Source organism: Paralichthys olivaceus, chromosome 16 (genome assembly GCF_024713975.1).
Source record: "Paralichthys olivaceus isolate ysfri-2021 chromosome 16, ASM2471397v2, whole genome shotgun sequence".
NCBI classification, from domain to species: domain Eukaryota; kingdom Metazoa; phylum Chordata; class Actinopteri; order Pleuronectiformes; family Paralichthyidae; genus Paralichthys; species Paralichthys olivaceus.
Genome location: NC_091108.1, coordinates 10003851 through 10017869, shown reverse-complemented (window position 1 = coordinate 10017869; position 14019 = coordinate 10003851). Strand labels below are relative to the sequence as shown.

Here is a 14019-nt window from a genome sequence, read left to right as displayed (position 1 = left end):
CGTCCCCCCAAAAAAAAAAAAAAAAAAGATATAGTGCCTTGTCTATTTCAAGTGTCTGTCTTGGTGAGGCAGAGGGAGATGACTGGAGGGGGATACTCACCTTCAGCTCTCCCAGTTCAGGAGACAGGGGGGATCATTAGGAGGGGCTGCAGAGGAGGGGAAAGTGTGATTGCGTTTTGTTTGTCTATATGTGTGCGAACTTGCTGATAGACTGGCAACTCGTCCAGGTTGGTTCTTATCCATCGTGAGCTGGGATTGGCTCTAGTCCCCATGTGACCCTGAAAGGGACAAATAGTTTATAAAATGGATGCTGGAAATTAAAAATGCATCACCCTGAAACAAGTCAGCACTGAATCAATATTCTATTTTTAAAAATACATTTATTCACATGTTCTAGTTTTGTACATGAACTTTGAAGTTTGGGAGAGGGTGGATATTCTGAGAAAGACCTGATGGTGCTATTCACATCTCCAGGCCCACTTTTCTAATGATAATGGCACCGAGGCCCAACAGACTTCAAACAACCAGCATTAAATTATTATAAATTACATTTAAAAAATATATCAATTTCAACTATATGCCTGATTTTTTCATCCAGATGCATTAATTATTCCCTGAAAGTGAAAAATCTGTCCCCTGATCTGGACTTGCACCAATATGTAATGGGTTCTTCCCTGACCCACAATGCAATCCAGGAGTTTTTGCGTTCTCTTGTTAACTAACAAACACAGAGAAGGCGGTAATTATTACTGTCTTTGCCATCGATACAGTGGCAGAAAAAAAATCGTTAAAGTAACTTATCTCTGAGGACGACGATGCATAACTTTCAAAACTTTTTCATTATTATTATTCCTGCAATTACACTTTAAAAACCTAGAAACGGGATGTGCACAAAACTACACAGAAAATACACAAACGACAATAAGAAAGACTCTTGAGCTCTGTCTACAAACACAATGGCAGGGCTACATACTGATGTTTAGGACGTCCATTTTGCTGACACAGTTCTGAAATGAAAAGATGGCTCTCTGGATGTGAATTGCCGGTGTGAGAGATTGGGTTACCCCAGACACTCCCAGCGGATCTCCCGGCCAAATGGATCTGGATCTCATGCTTGGGCGCACATATTGAATGCCATAAGAGGTCTCAGAGGTCTCCTTCTGTGGGAGGAATGCACAGCCTAACAATGTGGAGTTTTCACCAAACTAAATTTTTGCAACCAAAGAAGAGCAAGGACACTCAAACACAATGGGACAAGCACTGAACGCAGACTTATACTTGGGCTGAATGTTCGCACTGGATAAAGTGGCACTAAGCTTTCAACATACTGCGCAGGTTCAGTGGGATCTCATAATTCTTTAATAAAGTCTTAACACGAGGCTGCCACTTTCCCTCCAGAGGACTATGGGTATTAGACGGCCAAATAAAAAAAACCAAAATCCCATTTTACGCACAACCTGGACGAGAACAATGGCATTTCCGTTACTCCCAAACATCTGGCCCGGCTGTCCAGCTTCACAGAGGACTGGCCGGGCTCTCAGCAGCGTTCAGTGCCAATTGCATCGAGGTTACGCTCAGGCGACGACACCGCAGAGGATCGGCCGGGCTAAGTTATCTCCGAACAAGCCATCTATTCTGCTGCTTTCTGATGGAAGAATACTTGGGGGCTGAGTAATTATATCGCTTTAAATGAGCCCCTGAGAACGCCCCTGCCAAAGCGCCCACAAAGTCTCACACTTGGGCGAGTGTCAGAAACACAACGCTGGTATATGCACTTGTGTGTGTGTGTGTGTTTTGCTGCCTAGGCTGGCTTTAAAAGGGAGGCCGCAGTGGTTCTGATACGCCTCACAAGTGAATTTAATTAAATCATAAATATGAGCTGGAGGCCGCCACCCAATTTAATGTAATGGATGATGTGGGCCAGTCCATCTCTGGCAAAGCAAAGTTCTGGACCCGTTCAAATGCCCTTGAAGCTTATTAAAAGTGCCTGGCACGGGTAGATGCTAGCAAAGTTGTTTAATGGATGCCCAGCTTGCATTCAGTATGACAGTTAATGTTGGACCGTACCATCTCTGCTTTTGGACGAGGGGGTTGCGTCTCCAGTGTGGAAGTCTGTCGCCGCTCGAGGGCCTGGTCCATTCCTCATCTGATCCTCATTATAGTAATGTAATAAAAAGCTAACAGATGACAGGCAACGTGCTCATTTGAAATATTCAGAAAGACAAACTTCAGAGCGCCTGATGTTTGATAAAACACTGTGATCAGTGATAAATGAGCTTTAATATTATCCCTCATCCAGAGGGAGCAAAGCTATGTTTTACTCTATAATATGATCCCACCAGTATTGGCTATATAACAATATTACTTGTTTTTTATGTTAGAATATGCATACAACATAAAGTATTTCCCATATAAAACTCCAAATAAAAATCTGCTTTTTTTTTTTACAATCATTTGTTACGCACAGTATAACGTTACAGTGCTGCGGGCGGCAGCAGGGCCTTTTCAAAACAAAACCGAAAGCTTCAACAAATGTTATGCTGCGCGTGTGTCACCGCTGATGAATCATTCGCTGAGACAGACAGATGTTGCTGCATGGGTTTTGTCCCATCCGGCAAAGGCAGAAGAATCTTTCCCTCGGTCCCCCGGAGTGCTGGAGGCTCCCTAAATAGACCTAGCGCAAGGGTGTGTAGAATGGGACCGCACAGGGTGATGGGTAATGGAGTCATTAATAACACAGACCTCCCTTAAGATGCTCAGATGTTCGTTAGCGAGAGCCACGAGGGAGCGAGGAAAAATAGGATGCAATTTGAGACAATGAAAAAAAAGCAGTGTAAGCTTTTGATGATGATCGCTTTTATGCTGTCATAGGTCTTGTCTGTTAATTGTGCGCAAACACACACACACACACACACACACACACACACACACACACACTGACTGGTGCACACTTTTAAATCGATAATAAAGGGACGTCTGAGCCATGTCCTCATACAGTTTTTAATATTTCCATCACATGTGCAACACAAAAAAAAAACGAGGTCTGCCAAATACAGAACTCCATATTTGTACAATACATTTTAATAACATCGGAGATAACTGTCCTTTAGCTGCAGGAGATGGTGATTTCCTGTAAACTGTGTACGAACATTTCTCAGTCAAAATGTCAAAACATTAAAGTTTCATACAAAAGTGCATCTCAGGTTCAATGAATGCAAAACATTTACATAACAGAATGGTTTAAAGTTTTGTGTGGTGCCACAACGCCACAGTGGCTTCCAGCTTGAGTGGAGAATGATGGGATACTGCAACAAAAAAGGGGAGAAGAGCACTCGGGCACTCTCCAGGAGAGCCAGGGACCGAGTTCTGTAACTACGGTTTATCCCCGAGACAGACTGAAATTGCGTTCAATCTTCATGACCCCGAATCCGAATGGATTTACTCCCCCATTGTGAAAAATATGTAGAGATAACCAAAAAGAAAAAAAAAATCCAGTAATCTCCAGGCTTCAAAGAGCAGTAAACATTAACAACAGAAATGTACAGGTTGAGTCAGTGGGCTGAAGATTTCCCCCATGCTCTGAGAGCCACATGGGAGCTTCTGTTCACGAGCCAACCAGAGGAACTAGCCTTTTCCAAATCTGTGTCACTGCGTTTGCATATATCAGCATCCTGTCCTGTTTTTCTCTTCTCTGTGTTGGCTGTTTGTTTTTTTCTTCTTCTTTTTCATCTGAACGCCAGCACAGGCAGCGCAGATTAGTCGCACCGCCGTTCTCAGCTGGTCCTCTGGTATAGCCGTGTTACGACAGACACACAGACAAGATCTCAGCCTCTGCTGGTGAATCAAGTTTTTCTACCCCGTAATGATTGACCATGTCTGGATACAGAGTGACATACTGCCCAATAGGAGCGGCGCTGATGAAAAGAGTCCGGTTCCTACAGTTCCCTACACTCTCAGCGGCTCCCTGTTTCTCCTTTAAACAACTGGTTGAGTCACATCTGGTCTGATTAACAATGTTATTGATATTTTTTTTTTTCTCCCCCCCCCATTCTCTTTTTTGGACAAACATTTTGAACTGTACATTGGCAAATACTGTATAAGATTGCAATATAGCTGTAGTTAAGCAACACATGAAGAATTCTATGTACAAACAAGTTGGCTTTTTCTTTATTTTTGAAATAATGGTCAGTAAAGAACGGAGAGGGCTCTTTTATGTTCTTACCCCCTCTTTCTTTTATTTTCTTTGCTTCTTTTTTTTCTCTTGCTGTGGCGTGGTTCCTTGTGGTGAAACTGAATTGAAAGTTCAGTGCAAGACAGTCTGTGGAAAACTGCACTGACGGTAATTGGCGGTCAGACATTCTCTGCATCACGTGATCCTTTTTCTCCGGCCGCTGATCTCTGCCATGTTAGCTGCTGTGCTGAGTCAACGTGTGGTTCTGCGAGGACACAAAGAGAAAAGGGGAAAACATTATGATCACATATAACAAGAGCATTCTTCACTTTTCTTTCCTTTCATAAAGCAGACAGTGTTCCCGCTCCGTACCAGCGCCGGTGCTGTTGCTGCGATTGACAGGGAATGTCTTTTGATTATCTTGACATTTGTACATCGTCATTATTAAGTTTTCATTATCCACAACCAATTAAATTACACAGGTATCAGACCTGCATGTGGATCAATGGCTGCTCGCATTGGGATTATGGATAGCACAAGACCACTGATAGATAACATCCCACTCCTCAGACAGTCTGCCGTCTGATCAAAGCCTGTGTCCATGGAAACAAATCCATAACATGGCACTGACACGCCTGATGAAACATCTTCCTTTGACTCTTAAACGTATTGAACGTGCTGCTGCAGACGTACAGCGCTAAACAGAAAAGTTGTTCAGGCGCAGGTGCAGGGCTGTTGACGATTTGATCCCCCACACGTCTGCAAATATGTAAAGGTGCAAAATTCACTCTGACAGGATAACAAGCTGACAGCATCGCTCTGTTTTGCTGCATCTCCCAAATTTATGCAGGCACACACACAGACCATTGAGAGTGTTTGTAGTGGGGCAGCTGTGCCAGGTTCTTTAAAGGGAGTGTGGACCAGGGGGTGTGTAACTGGTGTCCCTGGTGGGCTGAATCCAGGTCATCTTTTGAAGTGACTGCTAATCCCTTTAATGCAAACTACATGCCCCACTTGCTGCGCTCTGTTTAAAACACGGCCTTGGACTCTCTAAACTGGCATGGACTAGACACACCTGTCACAGAGTCATCAGCACGCATGCATGAGCACATACACACACACCTCGGTGCACGCATTCACTTTGTCCTGAAAATAGGTGCAAGAATGAAGGGAACGAGAAAAAAAATAAATTCAACTGCTTTACTAGTTTTTTAAAATGGAACTGGGAGAGAGATGCGATCTAAAATGATTACTGCAACCTCTGTGGGAGGGTTTACCAAAGCAGTCACCTTCAGTCGTGTTGGTGCGGGGTCCCTCAGGCAGTGCAGCGAGATAACTATTAGCCCTTTTTGCATTCCTTCCTTCCCTCTTTAGCCTTTCAGCTGCTTCCATATAAAGCATTTAAACACCTTGACGGCTTTCCTTTCAGCTAGGGCGATTACTTCCCGACAGGTGGGGTAATAAGCTGTTTGACGGGGAGCAGGAGTGTGACCCCTGTAAGGGTTAGCGTGGCTCGCCTGGGCCCTGCTCTCCCTTTTTTTTTTTTTTTTTAAAGAGGCGGCCCCAGACAGCTCCTCCGCCTCACTCTCCTCTCTTGCTGAAATAAAGCTCCTTTAAGTGAGTCTGGGAGGAAACTCCCCACGGGGCACGCTCTCTCTCTCTCTCCCTTTCTCTCTCTCTTCACCTCACCTCCTCCCCACTCCTCGCACTCCACCAACCTCCCCCTACCCCCCGGTGAAGACATCCTTGGCGTTGCTGAGGAGGGACAGGAGCACGGCAACCTTATTAATGAATGCGGCCCATTACCCGTCAGCCTGGCTCCTCGGCGACTCCCAGAAGCCCCTGCAGTACGTGACTTCAAATGGCAGGATATTGACACGGGGAGAGCAAAGCGGCTAGGACTCAGTGTGTGTGTGCCCGTGTGTGTGTCTTTGTATATGTGTGTATGTGAAAGAGAGAGAAACAGAGAGAGAAAATTTGTTCTCAACTGAGTGTGCATGCCTTTGTGTGAGTGTGCCAGTGCGTCGAGGTGTGTGTGTGTGTGTGTGTGGACCCCAAAGGAACGTAGCTCCTTGGATATAATGTAGGGCTCGTAACAGCTATTAGAGGGGAAAATAACCCCTCTGGGGAATGCCCCCCCCCCCGCCTGCATGTCCCAGCTCTGTCTGACACACACTGCATTCTACCTTTTCCTTAAACATGCCAGGAGTTTTCTCACTGAGGGCTTTCTCAAGGACGGTGTTAAACGACTTCAGTGGCTGTGGCAGCCATGCAGACTAAAGGGAAATAGAGGAAAAGAAGGGGGGGAATAAAACGTTAAAATAAAATGAAAGAGATACCTTTATCTCTGTGGATAGTGAACTCCACAGAGCGGTTATAAACTGTTCTGTGTGTGGGTACCGAGTGTGAAAGAGGGGGTGCAAATTCACTCTCCGATCTTTGTCCTTAATTCTTTAAGCACCTCTTCATAAGTCTAATACCGACAACCAAAAGTGTCAAATTAGATGTGAAAGACCTAATGCAAGAAATTGTCCGAAATGTCTGGCTCTCCATTAGAAGGATGTCACTAATGGTGTCACACCAGAATCACCGCAATTTAGGATTAGATGCCCTCCATTAAGCCTTTTAGCTCTCGTCCTAACTCCCTCCTTCAATGCCATCCAATTCCCCCAGAAACTCTACCATTCCCCATGTCATCCATTTCCTTCCCTTCTCTCCAACCCTTAATCTCCTCCTCAATCCTTTCAACCACCTGCTGGCCACACAGGCCTGCTGCAGGGCCCAGTTACCAGCAGCATTCAGGTAAACCACAGCAGTCAATTCTCCACTAAATTAAATTTTGCTCTGATCAATAATGCGCACCCGCTTCTCCCTTATGAAGACTGGCTGCATTGGCTCGGAGCGAGCCTCTTCCTCTCCTCTCCTGTTCTCTCACCGGCTCTGTGCCACCGTTAAACCACCACTTTCATCTGATTACATCACCCTACTGCAACGCCCTCAGGGGTAGTGGAAGAGGAGGGAGAACACCCAGCAGGGGTCTTGTGTACCCATGCAAACAGGTGCAATATGTCTTAGGAATTTAACGCCGCCGCAGACAGCGAGAGGGAAAAAATGGGGAGCGATTGGGGAAGAGCAGAGAGCGGGAAAGTGCAAGTAGGCTGGGGAGTTGATTTATTAACTAATCATTCTTTATGTCGTTCCCCATTGCTCCGGTCTCCATCGATAGCACCCGGTCTCCAGTGAGGCAACAGAGGTGCACCTCTTACATCAGCTCCACAGAGCGATACTGGTGAACTAGCAGACACATCCCCTCTTTCATCTGATCTTGCTGCATTAAAGACAGTCTTCACATTGTCCAACATAACAGAGAGAGGATGTAAAGCTTAATCGCAACGCTAACAATGTTTGATTAGCATAATGTTAATACCTGCAGAGCACATGTTAAGTACATCGTGTCTGCGCCTCCACCTGGTGCTTTCCAGCATGTAACATTAAACCCAGCCTTTATCGAGCGGTTAGAGCGCTGAGTGGGCAATAACAGCTTTTTAGGCCAGGGCCTCTTCAAGGTTTCTCAGACAAACAGTGTGTTTTTACACGAGTTTAGAGCCGACCAGTGGGAATGTGTCGCATTATGTGGACCTCAGGTACTAATGCTGCATCCTAAAATCATAACAAACTACTGCTAATTATGTATATTATCAGAACAATTTAAATTGGTACACTTAATAAAGCCATGAATACTAAGAAGGGATGCTAGTGCAAAGAAAAAAACTATACAACTCAAAATGTAATAGTTGTTTCACACACTGCCTTTATCCTAAAGTGTAATTAATGCATTACAAAAAGCCAGTAAGACACAATCACTACAACTATAGAACTGATAATGATGGAGTTATAATGCATCATTTTGTAATTTTATACGTTTTCACAACTCAAAACAGAACATTTGTTCTGTTTGTAATATGCAATATGTAAAACAGCAACAACACTGGAAACACCACACATAAAGACAAAGTTAGGATATTCTCTGTAAATACTGAAATGATCAATTATTTAGTGCTGCCAAAAGAAGAAATTCAAACTAAATGTTGAAAGTCATATTCTGTAATGAAGGTCTGTAAGTGAGTCAAGTAAGTGTTACTTACAGTGAGGATTAGTCATTAATGAAACTATTTAATTAGAAGAGTTAAGCACACTCATTTTAACCCCTGCAGCTAAAGTGTCTGATTTGGTTTATCTATAATCAAAATTTAAAAGAGGAGTCAGAATATCGTAAACATCCCCCTCTAAGCTCTGATTAAAAGCCTTTATCAGTCAGACCCCAGTTTCTCTGCCTGACATGTGCAGTATAAGTGTGGAGAGCTGCATCTGGAGCAGAGGGAGTGTGCACAAAACCACTGAGACCTGCGCGTAGCCGTAGTCATCACTCAGGAATTTAATTAACGCATAAGACAACGTCACCTAATGATGCTAAAACAAAGAACCTGTGGTCTGTCTCCGAGGCGCCAAGCTGCCGGGTGACTCCGAGCAAGGAAATTACATTTATGTTTGTGTGATGATTGAAAGACGGAATGATGGACTTCTCTGGGTTATTTTAGTGAAAACTGTGAAAAGTGTTTTCTTATCGCTCGAACCCGCCGCGGAGGAGAGACGAAGCACGCCGCATCCTGCCTTGATCTTTAATGGTGTGTTGAACTCGGCCCGGTATTGACTCAGTCCCTCCCTTTGTGCATTTCCTACCGTTGACCGGTCCACTGAGGGAGTAATCCTTTCCTGCTCTGACCTCAGGCCAGGCTTACTGCTGCCTGGTTTAGCCAATGAAGGAACACAATCAAATAAATAAATAATACGGTGGTTGGCATTCTCCACAGTCATCACTTATCAGGCCGTGGGGAGGGTTGACCCCAAACACTGTTGTGCCACAACTGGCCCCCGTCTCCTTGGTAACAGACTGTCTTGTTTGAAGTGAGGTACCAGGGGAGCCGTGGTCATATACAGTAACAGCGCCAGGCCATACGGTGACAACAGCGATAGATTTCGATGTCTTCCGCGTGTGTGTTGTTGTGTGTCCACACTGAACGCTTGTTAAAGACATCATAAATCCATAAGTCTTCAAACGCTTTGATTAGATGTCTAACTACCCCGACCAAGTACTTGTGAGGTGTAACCGGAGATGACGGACCACCCTTTTTGTGGGCTGGTGCTTTGTAGCTCCAAATGATACTCATTACCTTGTCTAAGTAGACAAGTGAATGGTACTAGAAACACACTATGCAGTGATCCTGCTGTTTGACTGAGGTAGCAAAACAACTGCACAACTGCTGTGTTATTATGGGGCCTCATTAAGTGAGGAGAGAGTGGGAGACGGGGAGAGGGAGCGACGGGAAAGCAATAGAGAGCGGACCAGCGAGAGGGAGAGGAGAGAAAGGAGAGGAAGAGGAGAGAAAAAAAAAAACACAAGAGAGCGATACAAACTGTATTCTGAGGTGATAGCAACACACAGATGCCTTTCCAGCCGAAATGAAGACTATGACTAAAGAACCCAATTAAGGGCTTTCTTTGGGGAGCCATCTTGGGAGGGGGATGGGTCTTCCTGGGACACGAGCCCTGGGCTACATCCTCTAATTAGACAGAGCGAGGGGGGAGGATCTCTGCCTGTCACTGGGAGGGAGATGGGGTCCATGGGGTTCCACATGTCAGTCCCAGAAACAAAACACAATTACTCTCACATTTAACCACTTCAGTCGGGCACAGACTTTGACTAGGGATGCTACAGAGCATCCTACAGCCCCAACCCCCCCGCCCCACCACTGCCGCCACCAACACCACCACCTCCCTCTCGTGTGCTGCTGGATGTGGATATTTTTTGAGGACTATATTTCCTCCATGCTTCTGTGAGAAAGTGAGAGCCGATCTGCACTCTCATGTTATCCCACTGAAACGGAGGAGCGCAATCGTAAAATGAGCTTTTAATGGACCGACAATCGCTGTCGTTCATCCTTTCCCCAAAACCGAAGAGTTAAATTACTTATGGTGTTTGTGAATATTAAATTCAAGAGGGAATAATTGTTCTAATGCTTGTTTATTTTGGCCTCTGCTGCTTTTTCTGTTCAACAACAACAACAACAGCAGCATAAGACACACTTCAAAAATCAAATCACTGCAGACGGTAAATTAAACCTGTGGTGAATTTCCTAAGAAGCGTCTTAAATGGTTTTTTTTTGTTTGTTTTTGTTTTATCAAAGTTGCTGAAAAAGTCAACTAACAAAAAGTAAAGGAGACATGTTTGAGGGAGAGATCCGGTGATGGATTCTAGCACAGTACAACCAAGCGTCTCCTCTTTGTTTGGATTTAACTTTCCCCAGTGGTGCAACAGAGGAAAAAGAAAAAAAAAAAGGGAACAGCTCAAAGGCTTCTGGGAGTTTTTGTCATGTCTCCCTCCAGACAATATGTTTGCATGCACATATCAGACCCCGGGAGAGACAGAGACAAAGACAAATACATAGAGAACACACACAGAAGTGCACACAGACACACACACACACACATGCTGAGAAAAAGGATATCCTCCCAGGATCATTAGGTCTGTCATGCTGTCTAATTCTGATCCACCTACAAAACTAGAACACTACTATTGTGAAACATCACTAGTCATCTAAGAGTGTTTATGTCCCCGTTTACAGTGCGGTGCAGTGTGTGTACAGTGTTGTACATAATTATAAATAAGCTAAAATATTAATGATGGCGCCTCACAAACAGCGCCTCTCTTTTTTTCTTCTTCCTCTTCTTCTCTAATTCACTGTTCTTTTATTTTGTAGTGCAACTTTTTTGAAATGGTGACAGAAATGCGAGCACCTGGGGTGATGAAGAAAAAAACAAGTTGTCAAATAAAAGGAAATAAATATATATACGACTTTCAAAAGCGTGAGGAGCTGTCACACTTGGCAGATCAAGATATTCAGAGGAAACGGGGCGTTTGAGAGCCACTTAGGGACAAACACGCTTTGCTTTGCTTAGCGTACCACGTGTTTGGGGCGCAGGGCAGTTGGGGCGGTTTTTGGGGGCATGTTTTAAAATTCACAAAAATAAAAAATAAAAAGATGAGAAAGGAAAACTTCTTGGGAATTAAGTCTCTGTGCTTCATACTGAACAGTGACATTGTTTATTTGGGGTAAATAAATGCCTACAATATAGAGTAGTCATCCTTCATAGAATAAACAAAGCAAATTAGTGTATTAGCCTATAATAACATCACTAAAGACACTACGCTGATTTCGTAACCCATATCCTTGTTTCCTATGTTGCTCTCTCTCCCGCTGCCTCCTCTCCCTCAGACTGTCCATCTCTCCCCTTCTCTCCGTCTCAGGCAGACGTTATGACACACATAGCTGTTTACTCTGACCCGGTGACCATGAAGCCTATAAATATGCTTAATTAAAACAGTGGAATTGGTCACAGCTTGGCAATAATGGCTATCACACGGGGAGAGGAGAATCTCATTTGTGTGGGGAAGTAGAACATGATGCAGATGTGCTCTTGTCACTTTCAGCACTCATTAAGGCCGCGCAGCTCTGGATTGTCTTTGAAGGAATCCTTTTAAAAGACACTCCAATTAAGGTACATGTCCTGCGGGCGTCTGAGAGGAGGGAGAAGTCATACAGAGTACCCCGGTCCCTCCACTCCTCCGTCGATCGCGGCACGACTTAACACATGACTTACATTCTCGTGTCACTTCCGACGAATGATAATGAAATTGGTGGATGGAGGGGAATAAAAGACAGCCCAGCTTAAAAGGGACGAGGGAATCACGCGCAGGAAAAATAATGTCATCTTTGCTGTTGTGTAACTTCAATCTCATTGTCTCGTCTGTGGAGGAATTGCGGCATCGGTGGGAGAGACGTCTCCGATCGAAGCTCTCCGGTGCACCGCCTCGCCGGAGGAGACAAACTTGTGCGTTTCCTCACAAATGAACTGCACTCAGAGAAATGTCAGATTAAAGCTGTGGCTAATACTGTGCATTCATCAGTTAATGAATCTGGTTAATTAATCCAGCCTAGCAGCATTGTCAGTGGCTCAGTTCTCTCCGCAGTGTGAAAAGCTACTGTATCTGAAGCCAACGCAGAGGGAGAAGGAAGTTTATTATCAAGTTTCACATTGCAACGTGGCCTCTGCTGGAACCCTGGGACATTTTCTTTTCTCATAAGGAGACAGCTGCCGTTAAAACGAGAGGACGGTGGATTTTATATTTGGTGAGAGTGAATAGTGAAGGTTTGCCTCGCCGTTGCTCAAGGGGTGGCCAGCAGTTGAGGGTCAGAGAGAGCGCCGCACAGCCAGCCCACTTGCCCTCCCCATCAGCACCTCATGAAATATCTAGACTTGCTCCATATTTTAATGGGGTGAGGGAGAGGGGTATGCAGGGTGGAGGCTGTGTGAGTGTGTGATGGTGGAGAAGAGACCTCTGGAGAGTTTTGAGGGGAACGGTGGTCTATGCATCTCAGTGCTTATTTTTTTTTGTCTGCGGAAGAAAGAGGAAAGAGAGAAATGGAGGGAGAGAGAGAGAGATTATTCTCCTTTGGAATCTGGATTCTGGGGCACACAGGCCCAGGAGTCAGTCAATCTGGCCGGTCTGAGGGGGGCGGCTGGGCGGGGGGTCCTGGGAGGGCTGATTAGACGGATGCTCTCCCATCATCCATCTCGACAGGCTGGCGAAAATTGGCTAGCCCCTCGCAGGGTAGAGTTCACGGGGGGAGGCGGTGGGGGAGAGAGTGGAGCGGTGCACTGGATACCTGTCACAGCCTTTGGTCTGTTTCAGGATCTCAGCAGCAAATTAATAAAATATCGTTCCTGCTTCCCTTTACCTGCCGTGGCAGCTCTCCCTCTCGCCGCTCCTTCTCCCAGCTTGCACTGGCCCTTTGACCCCTCCGACTACTGTGAGAGATGAGGAGCCCAGGCAGCCGTCGAGCGGACAAGAGTGTCAGGGAGAAATAGGGAGAAACTCCAAACTCAAGACCCGGCAAAGAGAGAAAGCCTGCTCTCCTCTCGCTGCTGGAAGACAGCTCCACTTCAGACGGACTGACAAACGACTGCCCCATGTCAGTGAGACATTTTGAAGTGTGATGCATGGGAAATGGCAACTGCGCAAAAAACAACAACTAAAAACAAGACTCCAACCCACACTGTTTGTCAAAGGCTTTAACTATAGACAATGAAAAAGGCAAATCTAAGATTGCAAACTTTAGAAGTTGCATCCTAAAATAAAGATGGAAAAAAAAAATAAATAAAGAGCCTTGAGCTGGTCACAATTGAAAACTGACACTGTTTATTTCCATATGCATGTGATAGGAAACAATATATGTACTTGTGTCTATAAGTACTTTAAGAGAGTGTGAGCATGCACTCACATGGGACTACCTCTGCAGCATGGCAAAGGTTGAGCATAATGATTGTCTTATCCCCCAAGCTCATTCCTGCTCTCCTTTCATAACCCCCTGTTTCACAACAAAGTGCCATAGGTCTTTCATGTTCTGCTCTTGTCTCTTCACACAGAGTGTAAAACAATATAATCATGCATGAAACAACACCTCCGGGAGGCGGAGATCACTTTATTCCAAAAAATGTAAAAAAAAAAAGAAAAGAAAAACTCAGAGAACATCCCCAGGTTATTTGAGATTGTTTACAGGTACCTGCAACAACCCTGGCTATATACAGAGAGTGCTCGTACCAATAAGGGATGAAAATGTGATAAATAGGAGGCCTTGGCATGAATGAAAAGACTCCATGTTGTCTGCAGGAGAACGACGCTTGTTAAATAACCTTCTGTGTGGTGGAGTTGCATGTTGCTGGATCAG

The 14019-nt window shown here is 44.9% G+C and overlaps 1 protein-coding gene across 6 annotated transcripts in view; it reads right to left on the bottom strand.

Annotated features, from left to right (window-relative positions):
- Window positions 1–2986: 2986 nt before the first annotated feature.
- znf521 (zinc finger protein 521) overlaps window positions 2987–14019 on the bottom strand; it is a 91182-nt gene continuing 80149 nt past the window's right edge. For all 6 annotated transcript variants that reach the window (XM_020103719.2, XM_020103727.2, XM_069510983.1 and 3 more), the window contains one exon: window positions 2987–4436. In XM_020103719.2, the coding sequence (XP_019959278.1) occupies window positions 4407–4436 (30 nt within the window). In that variant the 3' untranslated portion in view covers window positions 2987–4406. The remainder of the gene's footprint in view (window positions 4437–14019) is intronic.